This window comes from Prionailurus bengalensis, chromosome B2, assembly GCF_016509475.1.
Source record: "Prionailurus bengalensis isolate Pbe53 chromosome B2, Fcat_Pben_1.1_paternal_pri, whole genome shotgun sequence".
NCBI classification, from domain to species: Eukaryota; Metazoa; Chordata; class Mammalia; order Carnivora; family Felidae; genus Prionailurus; species Prionailurus bengalensis.
Genome location: NC_057349.1, coordinates 30,224,088 through 30,242,375, shown reverse-complemented (window position 1 = coordinate 30,242,375; position 18,288 = coordinate 30,224,088). Strand labels below are relative to the sequence as shown.

The 18,288-nt window shown below is 48.4% G+C and overlaps 1 protein-coding gene across 5 annotated transcripts in view; it reads right to left on the bottom strand.

The window, feature by feature from the left end:
* Nucleotides 1–431: 431 nt before the first annotated feature.
* The window catches only part of LOC122489348 (class I histocompatibility antigen, Gogo-B*0103 alpha chain-like), a 116,901-nt gene continuing 99,044 nt past the window's right edge, over nucleotides 432–18,288 (bottom strand). Inside the window, exons 1-8 of one of the 5 annotated variants that reach the window (XM_043591060.1) lie at nucleotides 3,735–3,865; nucleotides 3,179–3,448; nucleotides 2,707–2,982; nucleotides 1,829–2,104; nucleotides 1,607–1,714; nucleotides 1,126–1,158; nucleotides 932–979; nucleotides 432–804 (exon numbers count right to left, since the gene is read on the bottom strand). In XM_043591060.1, coding sequence (XP_043446995.1) covers nucleotides 800–804; nucleotides 932–979; nucleotides 1,126–1,158; nucleotides 1,607–1,714; nucleotides 1,829–2,104; nucleotides 2,707–2,982; nucleotides 3,179–3,448; nucleotides 3,735–3,807 — 1,089 coding nt within the window. In that variant the 5' untranslated portion in view covers nucleotides 3,808–3,865 and the 3' untranslated portion in view covers nucleotides 432–799. Of the gene's footprint in view, nucleotides 805–931; nucleotides 980–1,125; nucleotides 1,159–1,606; nucleotides 1,715–1,828; nucleotides 2,105–2,706; nucleotides 2,983–3,178; nucleotides 3,449–3,734; nucleotides 3,868–18,288 lie in introns of those variants that run through there. The other 4 variants (XM_043591065.1, XM_043591067.1, XM_043591061.1 and 1 more) reach the window with 4 other exon arrangements.

The following is an 18,288-nucleotide window of genomic DNA, read 5'->3' as shown; positions in this document are numbered from 1 at the left end:
GTGGGAACAACAGCCCAAAGGACTCCTGGTGCTGTAACCACCGGGGTGATCCGGGGAGAATGATACAGGAACTCGGACACAAGAGCAAGAACAGGCCTGATGCATCACAGACACAAGGAAAAAAAACCCCAAAAGATGGGCCTGAGGTCACAACCCAGGATGGAGCCTGGGCTGACCCAGTCACAGGAAGCTCTGGCTCCACAAGGTCCTGGTGACAGGTGACGTTCACATCCCTGTGGTCATGGTCCTGGTGAGACAAGGTTCCACAGAGGGACAAGGACAAGGAGCAGAGACATGACTCAGCTGAGGAGGGAGCACGACACTCCAAGGATGCACTGAGCACCGACTGGACCCAGGCCCCATCCCCGCTTGGCTCCTCCAGCCCTCTCCTGTCCCCACCTGCAACAGACACGGCACAGGAAACATCCAGGTTCTGGAAGGTTCTCAGGGCTTTCATTTATTTTCTGTTCCAACCATACAAATCCTCTCTTTTATTATCTCATCATGCCCACATACCAAGAATTACAGAACACAAATTCTTATCAGGATTCTCATTTTCAGTAGGGAAGTAAGGCATCAGTACTCAGCCCAACATGAAGGAAAGACAGGAATGGAGACAGAACACGAATCAGAACACCTCATGGTGGGCATGGGGGCCAGTCTCCTGTGTCCTCACGATATGCTAATAGGAATGCAGACACATTCTGACACCATCTGCAGGAAGTCAGGGGATCTCGATGTCACCAAGTGGGAGCATGAACAGATCCTGCATCGCTCAGTGCACCACAGGCAGCGGGTCTCACAGTGTAAAAAAATTTATCATGAACACATTTAGGTCAGTCACATAAGTGCCACATTTCAACAGCCCCCCTCATGCTCAAAGTGTCCCTAGTGCCCCCACTCCTTCCCACTTCACCCTCCAGAGTCTTACCTTTAAGAGCCATGAGAGACGAATCAGAGCCCTGGGTACTGTCATCGCCTGGGGTAGAACAAACAGGACATGATCAGAGTCACAGGAGTTGAGACTAAGGAGCAGCTATTGGGGGTGGGGGTGGGGGCGTGAGCTCCTCAAGGGGTCCTGTCTACATTATCCCAGGTTTCAGGGATCACTTCCTCGATACTTACGTGCAGCATGAGAGTAGCTTGGTCCTTTTCCTCCTGTGGAATAAAATACCATTTTAGACACCTGGGACAACTGGGCCATGTGATCCTAGAGCAACCTCCTAATCCTTGTTCACAATGAAGTTTCCAGAATTCTGACTGAAGACCCAGGACAAGATTGGATACATGAAGAAACAGGTGTGTGTGGGGAGGGTGGGGTGGGTCACAGGACCACCTGACTTGCTGGGGGTCTGTCCTGAGCAGGGACCTTCCTCTGTGTACTGTCACTGCTGGGAATCAGGTCCCCATCACCAGAATTACCAAGTGAAAATCTGTTCTTCATTTTCACAAGTGCTTTGCTACAGAGTGAATGTTAGTAACGGCTCCAGAGTGGGCAGGTCCATGTGTGTGGATGGAACTTCCCAGGAACCAGTCAGGACAATGTGCTGCCTAGGAAAACCCCCAGTGGGACAAGAGAACTCACATCCCCCCACTCTGTTCCTACCTGAGAACTTCTTCCTCCAGATCACAGCTCCAACCACCACAGTGACCACAAGGACAGCCACACCAGCAACGATGCCCAGGATCGGGATGGAGGGCAGAGAGGATGGCTCTGGAAAGGGAAGGAAGGTGAGGGGCCCAGACCTCTGGCTTCAGTCCTGACTCTGAAATTTCCAGAAGGGCCCTGCTTTCCCTGACACGGGGCTCTACCCCAAACCCTCCTTACCCCATCTCAGGGTGATGGGCTCGGGCAGCCCCTCGTGCTGCACATGGCACGTGTATCTCTGCTCCTCTCCAGAAGGCACCACCACAGCCGCCCACTTCTGGAAGGTTCCATCTCCTGAAGGTCTGGTGTCCACAAGCTCTGCGTCCTGGGTGTGGTCCTGCCCATCATGCTGCCAGGTCAGGGTGATCTCTGCAGGGTAGAAGCCCAGGGCCCAGCACCTCAGGGTCACCTCACGGTCAGAGATGGGGTGGCGGGTCACCCGTGTGTCGGGAGATTCTGAGGAAGAAGAAACAGAGAATCCACACTGTGGTTTAGCTTTATGGGCCACTGAAACTGCATCCACCTGACCATCCTGAGGTGGACAGGACCACTGGTCTGGATGGAAGAAGCACAAAACCCAGAGAGCAGTCTAGCCTTTGGGATCTCCTGATCCTTGTTAAGTTCTGGAATCAGGGAGAGAACCCAGGTAGGAGGCTGCAGGTCCAAGGGGGGAACACACTGTGGTCCTGAGTGTGGTGGAGGGTGAGTGACTCAGAAAACCCGGAATCAGATCTCCAAATACGTCCCAGATGGAGACAAGGCCTTGAGAGGGAAGGTCAGGGTTCACAAGGTGGCTGCCAGGGTCAGAGGGAACTGCTGATGGGTTATTTCTGGGATGTCTCAACCTGCATCCCAGGGAGAGACTGGATTCCTGTCTTTTTTAGAGAAAAGCACCCTCAAGGTGAGTCAGTCTCTAGTAGGCATATGAACTCCGAGGCGGATCTCCCTCTTCCCACCCGTGGGAGGGGCGCTATCGTGACACTGAGTCCATTTTCCCTTCCTCGTGGGAAGCCAGCCCCAGTGGAGGGGAGATCAAGGAGGCCCCGCGGTCCCAGTACCTGTGCGCAGCAGCGTCTCCTTCCCCATGTCCAGGTATTTGGCGAGCCACTCCACGCACGTGCCCTCCAGGTAGTTCCTGTTCTGCTCCGCCTCACCGGCCTCCTCCCACTTGTGGCGTGTGATCTGCGCCGCGGTGTCCGCTGCGGTCCAGGAGCGCAGGTCCTTGTTCAGGGCGATGTAATCCTTGCCGTCATAGGACACCTGACTGTACCCGCGGAGGAAGCGCCCGTCTGGCCCCACGTCACAGCCATACATATCCTGTAAGGTGTGAGACCCTGCCCCCGCCCCAGAGCAGCAGTGATTAAGGTGAAATCGAAAGTAAACCCGCCTAAAAGCTCCCTCGGGCTTTTCCAGGGTCGTGGGACGAGGGTCGCGGCCTCGGGGCAGCGCTCTGACCCGGAGACTCGGGGCGACCCCGGCCCGTCCGTGGGGCTGGGGGTCGTGACCCGGACCCGGGCCCGCGTCGCTCACCGGAACCGCTCTGGTTGTAGTAGCGGAGGGCGGTCTGCAGGTTCACTCGGAAAATCTGTGCGGTGTTCTTCACGTTCCGCGTCTCCCGGTCCCAATACTCCGGCCCCTCCTGCTCCACCCACGGCGCCCGCGGCTCCATCCTCGGATTCGGGGCGTCGCTGTCGAACCGCACGAACTGCGTGTCGTCCACGTAGCCCACGGAGATGAAGCGGGGCTTCCCGAGGCCGGGCCGGGACACCGCGGTGGAGAAATACCTCAGGGAGTGGGAGCCTGCGGGCGCGGAGGGGCTGAGACCTCGCCCGACCCTCCTCCCCGCGCGGGGCCCGGGTCCCAGGGGGAAGCGGCCGGGAGGGCAGGGCGAGGGGGACCCGAGTTGGGGAGAGCAGGGCGGAGTCCGGGAGGGTCGGGGGAGGGCAGCCCGGGGTGGGGCGGGAGGCGGGTGGGGGTCTGGGGTCGGGGCGGAGGACAGTCGCCTCCCCGGGGGTTCCGCGTCCCCGCCGGGCGGTCTCCTCCCTCCTGCCCCTCAGAGTCCCTTTCCTCCCGACCCCGCACTCACCCGCCCAGGTCTGGGGCGCGGCCAGGGCCCCCGACAGCAGCAGGAACAGAGTTGGGGGCATCACGACCCGCATGCTCGGGGTCTGGGCTGAAATGTGAGTCTCAGGAGGCGGGTGCGGAAACTTGATACCCCGGAACCGCGGTGCCGCTGATTGGCTTCTCCGGAAACTGGACACTAATAGGAGTGTGAACCGAGGCCGCGTCATCAGTATCCAGGCAGAAGGACCTGACACAGGTTGTGACAGGAGAAGTGAAACCAGGGCAGATGGGGACTCCCCAACACTGGGCTTCCCCGCCCCCGACGCCGCCCTGGGGCCAGAGACCCTGAGAGGCGGGCCTGGGGACCTGGGACTTGGCCTGGACTCCTCACCTATTGCACAGAGCGCTCTTTGTCACACTGTGTCCCTGAGTCGTGGACTGTGTCCCTGAGTCAAGTGGAAGGTGTACTTCCTAAAATCTCCCACTCTGGCACATTGTCACTCTCCCCTCCACACACACCCAGGGGCCCACATCCCCCTACTCTCCACACACAGGCGAGATCTTTGTGAAGTCTACGCAGCATTGCATTGCCCTGGCCCAGCTCCTGGTGGAGCAGAACTTGCCAGCCATTGCCATCCACTGTAGGATGCCCCGGGAGGAGAGGTGAGTGAGAGATGGAAAGATATCTTGTGTCCTTGGGAGGAAATGAGACCCATGAGATAAAGGTCTGTGAACATGTTTATGATTGTCTTTCTGAGAAACAAACATGTTATGATTGTCTTTTTGGTATCAGTAGTTTAAAGGTCTTCAATAACGAATTCTTGTGGCCAGCAACCTATGTGGCCAAGCATGGACATTAAGCAGGTGAACTCTGCCATCAACTACCACCGGCCTGGCGATTCCAACACCTACCTGTAAGCTGCACACCCACACAGACCTCCCAGTGTCCTCTCCCAGCCCCTGATTTCCTATGTCTTCATACATTACACCCTCGTCCCTCCTTTTGGGTGTCTTCCTACTTTGGGGTCTTCCAGTGCTACCCTCTGTCCCCTTCCAGGAGGCCTGAGCAGGCCAGTTCCCCCAAGGGCTTGGCCATCACATTTGTGTCAAGTGAAAAGATCCTCAGTGAGGTGCAAGGTCACACTGAGGGCAGTAGCAGTGAGCGGCCTGATGAGATGCACATTGTCTCCTCCAGTGAGTATTGATCCCATGAAACTGGTTCCTCCAACTCTTCAGAGTCTCCTTGTTCCTTAGAGACTTTGTCTTGAACCATGTAGTCCAGAGAATGGTGCCTGATTCCTAATGGGTGCCTGACAAGTTTATGTCCCGCGACCTTGATGCCATGTTGGGATGTTTTGTTCATTTCTATGTCCGGTCCCTTTCCTCTCTCATCCAATTAATTTTTTTTTGCACCTCAGTCTCTCCTCTGTCCCCACACACCACACGAACACCTGCATGTATAGGGGTTTGTGCTTCTGCCAGTCTCACTTAGCCTTCCCATGCCTTATTGTAACTGCACGTTTTCTCTGCGGTTGAAGCCATGGGAGAGGACGCACCATTTCACAGAGCCTGATGCTGGTCTCACACCCAGGAACCAGGAGATCATACATGACCTGAGCTGAAATCAAGAGTCGGATGCCCAACTGACTTACCTACCCAGGCACCCCTAAGGTTTATACTCCCTAATTAATTTCTTTTAAAAAATATTTTTAACTTTGAATATAGTTGGAAAACACAATTACATTAGTTTCAGGTGTACATAAATTGACTCAACTTCTGTACACATTTTCTTTTTTTGAGAGAGAAACAGCCAGAGCAGGGAAGAGAGTCAGGGAGGGATGGAGGGAGGGAGGGAGAGAGAGAGAGAGAGACAGAATAAGAGAATCTCAAGCAGGCTGATTCCTGCGGGGCTGGATCCCATGGCCCTGGGACCATGAGCGGAGAACCCACTGCCACCCAGGGGCCCTTCACCCTCTGTCTACACCATGCTGTGCTCACCAGAGTGTAGCTGCCACCTGTCACCAGACAGTGATGTTACAGTATCACTGATGATATGCCCTGTGCTGTGCCTTTTGTTCCTATGACCTGTTCCTTCCATAACTGGAGCCTGTGCCTCCACTACCCTCACCCACTGTGCCCATCCTCCTAACCTCCTTCCCTCTGGCAGTCATCAGTGAGTTCTCTGTATTTATAGGTCTGATTCTGCTGTTTGCTTGTCTATTTATTCATTTGTCTTTTTTTGTAAGTTCCACATAGGAGTGAGATCATGTGGTACTTGTCTTTCTCAATCTGATTTCTTTCACTTAGCAGACACACTGCCCTGTTTGTCCATCCATGTTGTCACAAGTGGCAAGATCTCATCCTTCTTGTGGCCGCATAATATTCTAGTGTGTGTGTATATATGTGTGTGTATATACCACACATCTTCCTTAGCCATTTGTCTGTGGGGGGAACACAGGTTGTATCCCTGTTGCTTTTGAAAACAACCTAACTCACTGAACATCATTTGGGATGAGGGCGCCCCCTGGTGTCCGGACCCCTGTCCAGGTGCTGGAGCTGAAAGAGACCCTAGGGAGGGCCTGGCTGAGGAGGAGAAAGACAGCTGGGTCTTGTTTCCTTGGCCTTGTGGCCGCAGGTGGGGTGGAAGGTAAGGGGACACCCCCTCCCTCACCCCACTGCTCTGCTCTCAGGTGGATTCTGACTGAGCAGCCTGAGTGGGGTCTGGACTGTAAGCTGGGTAGAGATGTCTGAGCAGAAACCTGGGTGTCAGTGGGGAAAGGAAGAAGTTTCTGAGCAGCCCTGGACTCCACAGGGGTCAGGCTCAGGGGTGAGGCGGGATTGCAGGAGAGGAGAGATCAGGGCCAGTGCCATTGCTGAGGTGTCTGTGTCCCTGTGCACCTTGTCCTCCAGCCCCGTGATGGTGATACAGGGAAAACCGAAAAGTAGAAACACTTCCTGGGACTCCTACTTCTAAATGTTTCAAAACTCAGTGAAACAAAAATCATTTCTGATGTGGAAATAGCATCTAAATGTCTGTACAATGCTCCTTAGTGTGGACATGCATACTCGCAGTTTGTGTGTGGACGCTGCATCAGTCTCTGGGCTGACAGCACTGAGTCTGCTAGGGATTCTCTCTTTCTCCCTCCCTTTCCCTCTCTCTTTGCCCCTCCCCTGCTTGTGTACTCTCTCTCTGAGTACACAAATAAGGTACAAATAAACCTTAAAAATAAAAGAATTGGTGTTTTCACTTTTAGGGGGGTGAACACCCAAGAGTGCAATTATTGGATTATATGATGAGTCACTATGTTGTAAACCTGAAAGGAATGGAATAGTGTGTGTAAGCTACACTCAAATAATAAGAAAAAAAGAGAATTAGAAATATTAGAGAACACTTTGGAAAGGAAGACACGAAACGTCACACACCTATATTGGTAATAAATAAACACAAAGAAAATGAGAGAGTGGAATATGTAGAGAGACTGGTCCTATAAAGGTGTGGTATGAGAGGATTGCAAAGCAGGGGGCTAAGACTCTCCAGGAGCCAAAGCCTCGGTCCCCTGGCTCAAGCCTCTTTGATTTTTGCAAATTGTTGACAACAGCAAGTAAATACAACACAGTATTTGGCCTCTTGACAGGTCATGTACCTGCAGTGTTTTCCATACTGGGTCATGAAGGAACCAGAAGGAACATTCTTATCCCCAAGGTGGCTCCCCGATGATGTCCTTCTGGAGAGAACCAGCACTCCCAGTGGCTTTCTGTCCTGGGAATGAAACTTCTTTCAGTTTCTTGCTGCTTTGTCCCTTTCCTTCAGGACATTCTTATGGTGCCTCTGGCCGGTTGTTCTCCAGCATCTCCCCCTTTCTGTCTGTATACGATGGACTGTAGGAGGACATTGCATAACCCGAACTGTCGGTCGGTACATTGACAGGCTCGTCGTCTCTGGCACAGACTGTACACGCAAAGATAAATACATTGCATGTTAAGGCAAACAGAATAGCAGTAGAGAAGCTAAATATCTTAACATGCTCTATTGGGTTTAATTTTCCTCATCCCTCTGATATACTTTCTAAGATCTTAGATCTGGATAACATGCCCAGATTGGTTTTGAAAGTCTCATAGATCTGTGCTTGCAGATGTTGAATGTCCATAGACACATTAGATTGCCCGAGCAAGTGTCTCTAACATCATTCCAAGGAAATTTAGTGTTATTAAACGATAATGGGGTTACACATATTGATGTAGTGTTCCAATCACATTTTAATGATATTTGTCTTTGTAGCTCAGTAATTGACCTCCCAGCAGCATCACACAGTCTGTTGTAGGCCTGCAATCTCACTGGACAGTCGATTGTCAATATCCCGGTGTGTCTTCCAAAATTTGAGTATTTCTCATGCCATTGTTGCACAAATTGTAGTGTCTGCACAGATTGGGGCAACAAGACAGCCGCAGTAGCTGCGGCTGCAACACAGCAATAATGCCTATGAGAGCTGCAACAAGCATTCCAGCAAACCGTCGGGATCCATGAAGAGCTCGCCATAGAGCGTGGTCCATCAGATACATTTCTGAACAATGTTGCAGTGGTCGAGACACGCAAAGCGGCAGCCACAGGCCAGGGAGTGCTCTAAGTAAATATAAGCTTTCCGGTGACAGAGTATAGAGTATAGAATTGTTAAGACAACATTTATATGTATAATGAGCAGTTAACACAGATTATAAGGGCCTCAGAATTATTCCAAACTCTCTGTCCTTTTAATAGTGTGCATGGCAAACGGACAAAACCCGTATGTACTAGGTACTATTGATCGTGAAAGATAAAGTAGAAATGTTGCTGGAGCTGTTTTTATACTATGTGCCCTTGCAGGTATGGAAAGGGTGGGGGACAGCAGTTAATTTCCATAGATGCTTTTGTAAGGGTCCTGGTTGTAAATGAGGACTGGGGGCAGAAAATCCCCCACTGTGCCAAACAATTGAGCCATTACCAGTGGTGAGGATAGTATGATTATGAACACCCCATTGTAGATTTTGTAACGAATTTTTAATGCAAATTGAGACCATAGGGCTCCAATCAATGATGCTTCCATAGGAAGTATTTAAAAGAACTCACCCTATCTCCCCTCTAAATGCCTCCTAAGTCACCCATCTGTCCCATTCTGACAATGTACGAGTAGCACAAGACGGAAGCATTGGAGGAGTGTCATTAATTGTAAGATTGGAGCCAATCAGAGAATGGGCGGATAGTATGAACACATGTTTGTGTTGGGTCCCATTTTTAATAATAGATAGCCATGCTGGAAGCTTACTTTTGACGCAGTGTTTCCCATAATGAAAACATAGGAGGAACTTCAATCCCTATAGTATAATTATCCATAACAGTACCTTCTTCATTTGGCCTATGTGGTCTTCTGTTGTCAAATGCCCCAGGTGTCCATTCAGTGTCATTTGTATATACCAGCATGGAGGAGTCATACCAATTGAGTCATATCCTGACTGAGAGGTAGATGAGAGATATAAGTCCAGGAAGTGTAGTTACCAGTGCTTACTGTAGTAGTATAATCGCGACCATCGCAGGGAAGAGGTGAGCAGGAGTTTGTGGGCTGCAAGTCTGCATCAATATTTTTTCAACATCATGTGTCAACCTCTTAACTTATCCCCAAGTGGGAGGTTGAGCGACCTCGTGTACCTCGGAAGAGGGTGTGGTGCATTGGGCACAATTATCAGTTTCTGGATGGACATTCTGAGAAACTCTTTGATTAGTGGAGTCATGTTGAATTGATGTCACTTGGACTGGCTCATGCCTGGATATCAAGTCGGGACTGGGTAACCACTGGTAGCCTTGATCCATAGAGACATAAGCCTACCGTTTGACCCACACAACAACCTCTCCCTTTTCCCAGTGTCCCTTCTCATCTTTCCAACATACCAGGTGATAAACAGGGGTGGCTTTTTGCCTGTGCCAGTGTACCTCAGCAGCAGGACATGTATAGGGTCTTTGTGTGTCCAAAAAGTTTAAAGTATATAAGGCACAGTGTAATTGGTCCCATGGTGTAGGTCTAAGTCCTTCTTCTTTTTCCCCTCTTGGTTTAATTAACATAATTTTAAGTCCCTGATGAGTACATTCTATGATCCCTTGACCTTGAGGGTTATAGGGAATGCCAGTAAGAGGAGTAATTTGTTGGGCTGCAAAGAAGCGGGCTACCTTATGAGATACATATGCAGGGCCATTATCAGTTTTAATGCATTGTGGGATACCTAGAATTGCAAAGGTTTCAAGAAAATGAGCAATAACGTGCATAGCCTTTTCTCTGGTACATTCCGTGGCCCAGATCTATCTGGAGAAGGTATCCACAGTAACACGCACATAAGGGAGTTTACCAAAAGCTGCGATATGGGTAACATCAGATTGCCAAAGTTCATTTGCCTGTAGTCCACGAGGATTCACTCCAGAGGTGTATGGAGCCACAGTGAGGAGCTCGCAAGAAGGATGGGTACTAACAATATCTTTTGACTGAGCATGTGTTACAGCGTGTCTATGGGCAAGTCCTCGGGCATTACTATGGTGAAACATATGCTCCTGTTGTGTCATCGTAAGGAGCCTTGTAATAAGTCATCAGCAATGGAATTTCCTGAGGCTAACGGGCCAGGAAGGTTAGAATGACTGTGAACATGAGTTATATACAAAGGTGTTGCTTTTGCCATATTAATTCTTGTAAATGCAAAAACAGATGATGTAATTCATTTCATGGAACAATATTTGTGGTTTCAATATTTAGGACTGTGGGCCACACATATTGTGAATCTGTCACAACATTGAGGGAGGCAGGTACAAGATGCGACAATTCTATAACGGCTGCTAATTCATCCTTTTGGGTAGATGTATAGGGTGTCTGCCAGGCCTTAGAGATAGGACCGTGTATAGAAGCTCTACCATGACCATTTCCATCTGTAAAATATGTGTCAGCATCTGCTAAAGGCTGGTCTCGAATTCTCTTTGGCCAAACCCATGATGTAGCCTTGAGAAATGACAAAATTTGGTCCCTTGGATAGTGATTGTCTAATTTCCCTACGTAATCAGACAAGGCTATTTGCCATTGTATATTAGTTTGGTAAGCCATATCACTTTGTTGATATGATAAGGGAATAATTATAGAGGAGGGATCACCACCATTAAGCACACGTAGTTGGGATTGGCCTCTCCAAATTATATTCCTAATTTTATTCAGCTATATGGTAAGAAGTTTAGTGTCCTTTTTTGGTAAAAACAGCCATTTAGTGATTCACCCATCCTGCCATAAGACCGCAGTGGAGAATGTGGAGTAGGAAAAATCAATAATTGAAGAGGAACATTAAGTCGAATACGAGTGAGCTGACAATTCTCAATATGATTTTTAATCCATTGTAGGTCAGCCTCTGCCTCTTTTGTGAGGACTCTATAGCTGTTAAGGTTGGGATCAAGGGCTAATGTTCCAAAAAGATGAGATTAAGCTAGGAGTTGGGATTCCCAAAGCAGGTCGCAACCGATTTATATCTTCTAGTAACTTCTGGAAATCATTTAAAGTTTTTAAATTATCTCGGCATCTTTATACTTTTGGGGGAAAGATGGTTGCTTTCTGAATTTTTGCACCAAGATAAAGGAAGGGATCTTGGGTTTGTACCTTATCCTCTGCTATTATTAGGCCTTTTTGAGTAACGATAATCTAGCAGTTTGATAAAGATCTTCTACCTGTGTAGGCATTGCTGCTGCAAAAAGAGTATCATCCATGTAATGGATATTCAACACCTGTGGAAACTTAATGCCTAATTGTGAAAGCTGCAGATTAGCAAAATGCTGACACATAGAAGGGCTATTAAGCATACCTTGCGGAAGCACTTTGCATTGATAGCGTTGCACAGGAACCATATGACTGTATGAAGGTACAGAAAAAGAAAATTTTTCTCTCTCATCTGGCTGTAGTAGAATTGTGAAAAAACAATCTTCAAATCTATTATAATTAATGACCAGGTCTGAGGAATCATAGTAGCAATGGGAGCCCAGGTTGCAAAGGTCCCATAGGTTGTATAACCTCGTTTACCTTCCTTAAGTCTATTAACATTCTCCATTTCCCAGATCTTTTCTTTATCACAACCCACCCGAGAATTCCATGGACTAGTGGACATTTCTATATGACCGGCATCCCATTGTTCTTGCACTAATTGCTCTAAAGCCTCTAATTTCTTTTTTGGAAGGGGCCACTGTTCCACCCACACCAGGGCAGTTGTTAACCATTTTAATGGTAAGGCACAATGTTGTTCAGGATAGTGGCCCTTACACTAAATTTGAATTCTGTACAGGATATCCCAGTTCTATAGAAGGAGGCTGCATTTCAGCAGTGTTTGGCTTCATATGCCCATTTTCGTGTTGTCCAAGCCCTTTTACTGGATTATAATTCATTTTGGACATCATATTCGTTCCAGCAGGGGAAACATAAGGAATATTAATATACGCTCCCCATTGACTTCATAGGTCTCTTCCCCACAGATTAGTAGCTCTATCAGTAACATGAGGCTGGATAGTAGCAGCCTGGCCTTCAGGCCCTTTACATAGAAAAATTTCTACATTCTGTTGGATATCAGTAGCTTTTCCTACACCTGTAAAGACTGCGGATACAGGACAAAGTGGCCAATTCTTGGGCCAAAACTGAGAAGCAATGATGGTGACGTCAGCTCCTGAGTCTACCAGGCCAGTAAACAATTTTCCGTTAATTTGTAAGGTCATCTCAGGCCTTCCGTCCTTTAGAAACATTTGCCAAGATACCGGTTTGCCAGTAGGTCCAAACCCTCCCTGCCATTCTATCGTCATGGAATTTAAAGCAATGTAATTAGTTGAGCAATGGGATCTCCTGCCATGACACAGTAAGGAACAGAAGTACTACCCATTCCTAAAATTTCATCCTTAAAATCAGCATCTCTAATTCCTAAGTGGACATGAACTCCCTTGGATGTAAGAGTACTTCGTCCAATAAGACGGCCAAGGGACCCTGAAGGAAGAGGGCCATAGATGCCAGTTTTAACCTTATAAATTCCCAAGGCAGATTCCAGGACCAGGGAATATGGGGCTGGGATATCTAATGCAGAGCACCCTCCTGTGGCCTGGAGGGGGTCATGGACAGACTTGCATGAAGAGTCCCTTTGCTCACAGGATAACAATGTAGAATCTGATTCCCCATATTGTTTACATTAGGGCTTTGTGTGAGTGGTGGGGGGGGGGGGGGGCAGATTATCCTTTTTCCCCACGGAGACGACAGGGGAGCTCCATTCTTATGGAATTTAGATCCACATTGATTTGCAAAGTCACAGCCTTTATTGCATGGGCCACAAAAGCCAAGAGGTTTAGTATTTCCTTCTGGTGGCCAAGGGGTATCACAGCAATTGTTAGGACTCTAGGACTCAGCTGTGGACAATCCTTTTTATAATGTCCCCATCTGCCACAGCAAAGACACTTGGACTGTTTGTAAGGTCCAGTGCCTTTCTGGCTATTTTCTCCCAGGCACCAAGTCAGCACAACTAGCTTGTATCGCGGCTTGATCATCATACTGAAGCTGAACCTGTATGGCAAACCATTGTCCAGTCCGGTAAGTTGTTCTCGGGTAATGGGCACAGGAGCATTGGCGGTGGCCAAACACCAGGCATGTATCTGTGCTTCTTCATCCCACCAAGTTCTAAACTGCAAAATTCAGAGCACTTAGAGCAGTGCGACCTAAGACCCCCCGCCCCCAGTCTCACGGAATGAGTCGCTCTGAATTCGCTAAACCTCACATCAATCCCAAAGTATAAGGGGAATTAATTCCCCTTAATTCCCCTTAATACTGCGTGCAAGCATGTTTCAAATCCTTAATGACCTTAAAATTTAAAGGTAATGATGAACAAATCGTTGTCCTCCCTGAGGATATTGCTGATGAGAAGGAATTTGGGTAATGTTGACAAGATAAACTGCAGGCATAGTAGCCATTAATTCAGTGTCCCCCGCAAGCTTAGCTTGTTGAAGCATCTGCATCATGGGGAAACAGGAACTGTGATGCTCCGAGCAGAAGTATCAAGAAATGGGTTTTTTGAGTAAGTGGAACATTTAGTTTCCTCAAAAGGATAGACCGGCTCAGGACCGTGGGGCAGTGCGGGAGGCAGGGGTCCGGAGGCTTGAGATGTAACTATCTCTGGGCCATTAACCTGGGACCCCCGTAAGTTTCTGTCCCTCTGGTGGTGGGCCTAGGGGCTGGGCTCCCAGTCCTCATTATCCACAAGCACATGATCACTTTCAGCCAGTGAGGGGTTGCAAGAACTAATGCCCCCTTCTTCCCAGGATTCTGACTGCAAGGGCTGCAAAGCCAGGGAAATTAAATTACATAAAGGCGATAAGGAGAGAGGGGTTACTTCTCCTTGTTGATAAGCTCTGCCCACAGCACCTAAAACTAATTCCATAGTTTCTGATTCAGAGCATTTTTGCCAGAGGGCGTAAACCAGTAACAATGTTTCTTTACCAAATAAAACGAATCCTTAAACACTGAACAGTTCACTTCTACCCCTGAGCTCTTTAATAAAGTCTGCAAGAGCTAAATATGTGAGTCCTAACTAGATGAGGTAGAATTCCTCATACTTACCCTGCAGAAATCCTGAAGGGTGAGCTTCCTGGCTCCAAAGTTCCCTTCGGTTCCCGCGGCACTTTGGCACTTAGGCACTTCTTCAGGCGTGTGGCAAACGTCCACCTTCATGTCCCTGTTCTGGTGCCAGCTGTAGAGAGAACGGGCCTGAAGGTGCCCTGAGGGGAGAATTGCAAAGCAGGGGGCTGACTCTCCAGGAGCCTAAGCACTGGTCTCTTGGCTCAAGCCTCTTTTATTTTTGCAAATTGTCTGATAACAGCGAGCACATACAACATAGTATCTGGCATCTTGACGGGCCGTGCACCTGCAGTGTATGCTATACTGGGTCATGAGTACATCTGGTACCAGACAAAACATTCTTATCCCAGGCCTGATGCCTGTACTATGTCCTTCTGGAGAGAGCGAGCAGTCTAGGCGGCCTTCTGTCCTGGGAATGAAACTGCTTTCAGTTTCTTGCTGTTCTGTCCCTTTCCTTCCGGACATTCTTACGGTGCCTCCCGCTTCTTGTTTTCCATCAGAATAAAAAATTGGACCAAAACTTAGTATCTTCAACTTGGCAAAGGTAAAAGTAGGTGAGGAGAGTGTCCAACAGAGGGCCGGGAAAATACACCGTCATAAAGGATAATGGGAGTGAACACTGGTATAAAAATTTTCAAGGGTTCTGCAAAATGTCTCCACAATTGAAGTGTGCTGATACTGTGACATAGACATTCTCTTTTAGGAGTTTAAGCTTTTTAAAAGTTTTTTATTTCTTTATTTTGAGAAAAATGAGAAAGAGTGCACGCAGGATTGGGGAGAGGGGCAGAAAGAGGGAGAGGAGAGAGAATCCCAAGCAGTCTGACACCAGGCTGGGGCTCAGGAACCCGGATATCATGAACTGAGCTGAAATCAAGAGGCTCATGCTTACCAGACTAAGCCACGCAGGTAGGAGTTTATCCTAAGGAGATAATCACATGTGTTCTCAAACATATATTTTCAGGGGGGCGCCTGGGTGACTCAGTTGGTTAAGTGCCAGACTTCGGCTCAGGTCATGATCTCAAGATTTGTGAGTGTGAGCCCCGTTCAGGCTCTGTGCTGATAGCTCAGAGCCTGGAGCCTGCCTTGGATTCTGTGTCTCTCCCTCTTTCTGCCTCTCCCGTTTCACGCTCTGTCTCTCAAAAATAAATAAACGTTAAAAAAACTTCAACACTAGGGCTCCTGGGTGGCTCAGGTGGTTAAGCCTCTGACTTCAGTTCAGGTCATGATCTCATGGTTTGTGAGTTCGAGCCCCACATCAGGGCTCTGTGCTGACAGCATGGAGCCTAGAGCCTGCTTCAGATTCTGTGCCACCCCCCACGCCCAATCCTCCCCAACTCATGCTCTATCTCTCTCTCAAAAGTAAATAAACGTTAAAAAGTATTTTTTAAAAAAAAACTTCAACACTATATTTTCAGGGATGTTTCTTGAATTGTGGTTTATAAAAACAAAGAATGGAACTATACCTAGTGCTAGAATCAATATGATAATGATAAGTATAAGTAGTAGAATACGTCTCAGGCATTATACCCATGTGATGTACACAGAGGGTCAAAGTTAATCATCAAAGCAAACCCATGAGGCACCCCCTAGGGGATCCCTTTGTACACACAGGGAGAGGGAGACTCAGGGAGGATAAGAAGGTAGTGGAACCAGGGTTCAATCCAGAACGTTTGCACTCAGAGGCTTTGTCAACTTGTCTTTCTTTGGTTCTCTGTCCATCTGGAGGTGGGTATGAGTGTGCACTCCATGCAAGTGAACTGTTGCAACGTTCCAGAATGTTCTGCGGTGGCAGGCTGGTAGGCTCAGAGCCTAAGAGGCATTAAGAGACAGTGGGACTTGCGTGCTCAAATCACACTAAAGCCCATCATCCCATGTACATCTCGAGGCCTCCAGTGACTCAGTGTCATCTGACTCCAGATGTAAAATGAAGAACAAGCGTGAGCCCCTGGTGACATGACATTGGCAGTGTCCCGTGGGAGGTGGGCATTAGCAGAAATGACAAGAAAATGTAAGTCACTCCTGAGGTGAGTGTGTGTGGAGAAAGGTCAGGATATCCCAAGGACAGTTGACAGGAGACCTAACAGGTCCCCAGTCACTAGAATCAATCATGTCTACAGAGTGTAAGAGGCATATGGCATATGGAACAGAATCGGAACCACACACACTGGTGAACAATCCTAGAACAAGAAAGAGCTCTGGGAAGTTAAAATTATGACTCTAGAAATGAATAATTTAGTCCATAATGTGGATGATTACAGTTGTACTTCCCCAAAATAGTACAGTCAGGAGGTGAAGGCAGCAGGAGAGAAGATCTGTTTGGTTCTTAAAATTTGTTTCTAAAAATTTCAAGAATATTTCTCAGAGTTGACAGGGAGCAACACATATGTTGAAAGTCCTACCCAAGTTCTTAACTAGAGTGGATGACAAGAGACCCACACGAAGACACATCACAATGAAATGTCAGGAGGAGGGTAGAGGAGCACACACCTCGGAAACTGCAGACACAACAACACAGAACTGGCAGCTGGGAGACATGACCCACGGTCCCCAAATCCCGAGGACAACTGTGTCCAGGACAGAGTCTCTATCCCGTCACCGTGGGAATCAGGGTGAGGGTAGCCCAAAGGCACGTCAGATGTTTAGAGTGTCAGTGTGTACTTTCCACATTCCCTCCATGGGATACCACTAGGCAAAGGGGAAAATGATGGAGAAAAGCAAAAGATGGGAGTGCGTGGGATCCAGGCAACAGGGGGCCAGAAGGAGAGAGGCAGAGGGCACCCAGGCTGAGCTGAGGGGGTCCGGCTGTCAGCCCTGCCCCAGGTGTGCAGGCATCCCATCCACATGGGGCAGGACTGAGGGTTGCGGGACAGGCTTCTGCACAGACATGAGGTGGAATAGTGGGTGGGCTCGAATAGATTCATGAAGATTTACCCGGGGGAGCTGGGGAAGGATTTAAATGAGAACAACAGAAACTAAGCAAATGAAGGATAAGATATGTATTTACTCCGGGAAAATAATAAGATGAGTCAGGAAAGGTAAAGTAATCATAGTCTACTAAATGCTCAGTTGTGAGTAGCATTTCACGGTCATACAAATGCAAACAGTGCACACTGAGTTAATCAAAGTTATAAAATAATTATACAGAGCATATGGGAGAGTATGAAAGAGCAAATTCAGTAAAGATGAAGCATAAACCAGAAAACCAGAGTATGGGTGCAAGAAGCAGGCTATTTAGAGGCACAGAAGCAATAATCAGAGAATCGGCTAAAATAACTAGTGCAGGTGATCTCTGAGATTCAGGAAAGGGGGACATAGAAGATTGGGGACACGTGACTTGACCTCAAGCACTGCAGAAGTATTAGACTTTTTAAAACGCTGTGCCTCTATCCATTGGCTAAAGACAACATGGTGGGTGAGAAATGGAGTCAGGAAAGTTCTGCACGGAGGCCATAGAGATGGGGCAGGAGTTGTGAGAGTCATGGAAACAAGTGTTGGATTTTTATGGGAGGATTTTGTTTAGATTTCTTTAGTTGTGTTTCATGTTTTTGCATAGGAGTCAGGACAGCATGTTTGTATGGGGAACTGCTGAGTCAGCAGAGAGGCGGAAATGGATGATGCTGCCCAAATGGAGGGGCAGCCTGAGACAGGAGGGGCGCCTCAACTATCACTTAGAAGGTGAGGACACAGGTGCAGATGGGCGAGGGGGTAGGGAGGAGGTGTACTTCTCATCTGAGTGAGAAACAAAGAAGCTCATCACCTCAGAGAGGGGAGCAGGGAGGGGTGCAAGAGACTGAGGAGGGGGGAGGAAGTGAGAAGCAGCCCTCTCAGGAGGGGGACAGTGAGCTGACTGGGGAAATGGCATCTGGAGAGAGGAGGACTGGGACCCCTGAGCTCTGTCCTCATCACTTTAGAGACAGAGAGAGTTCC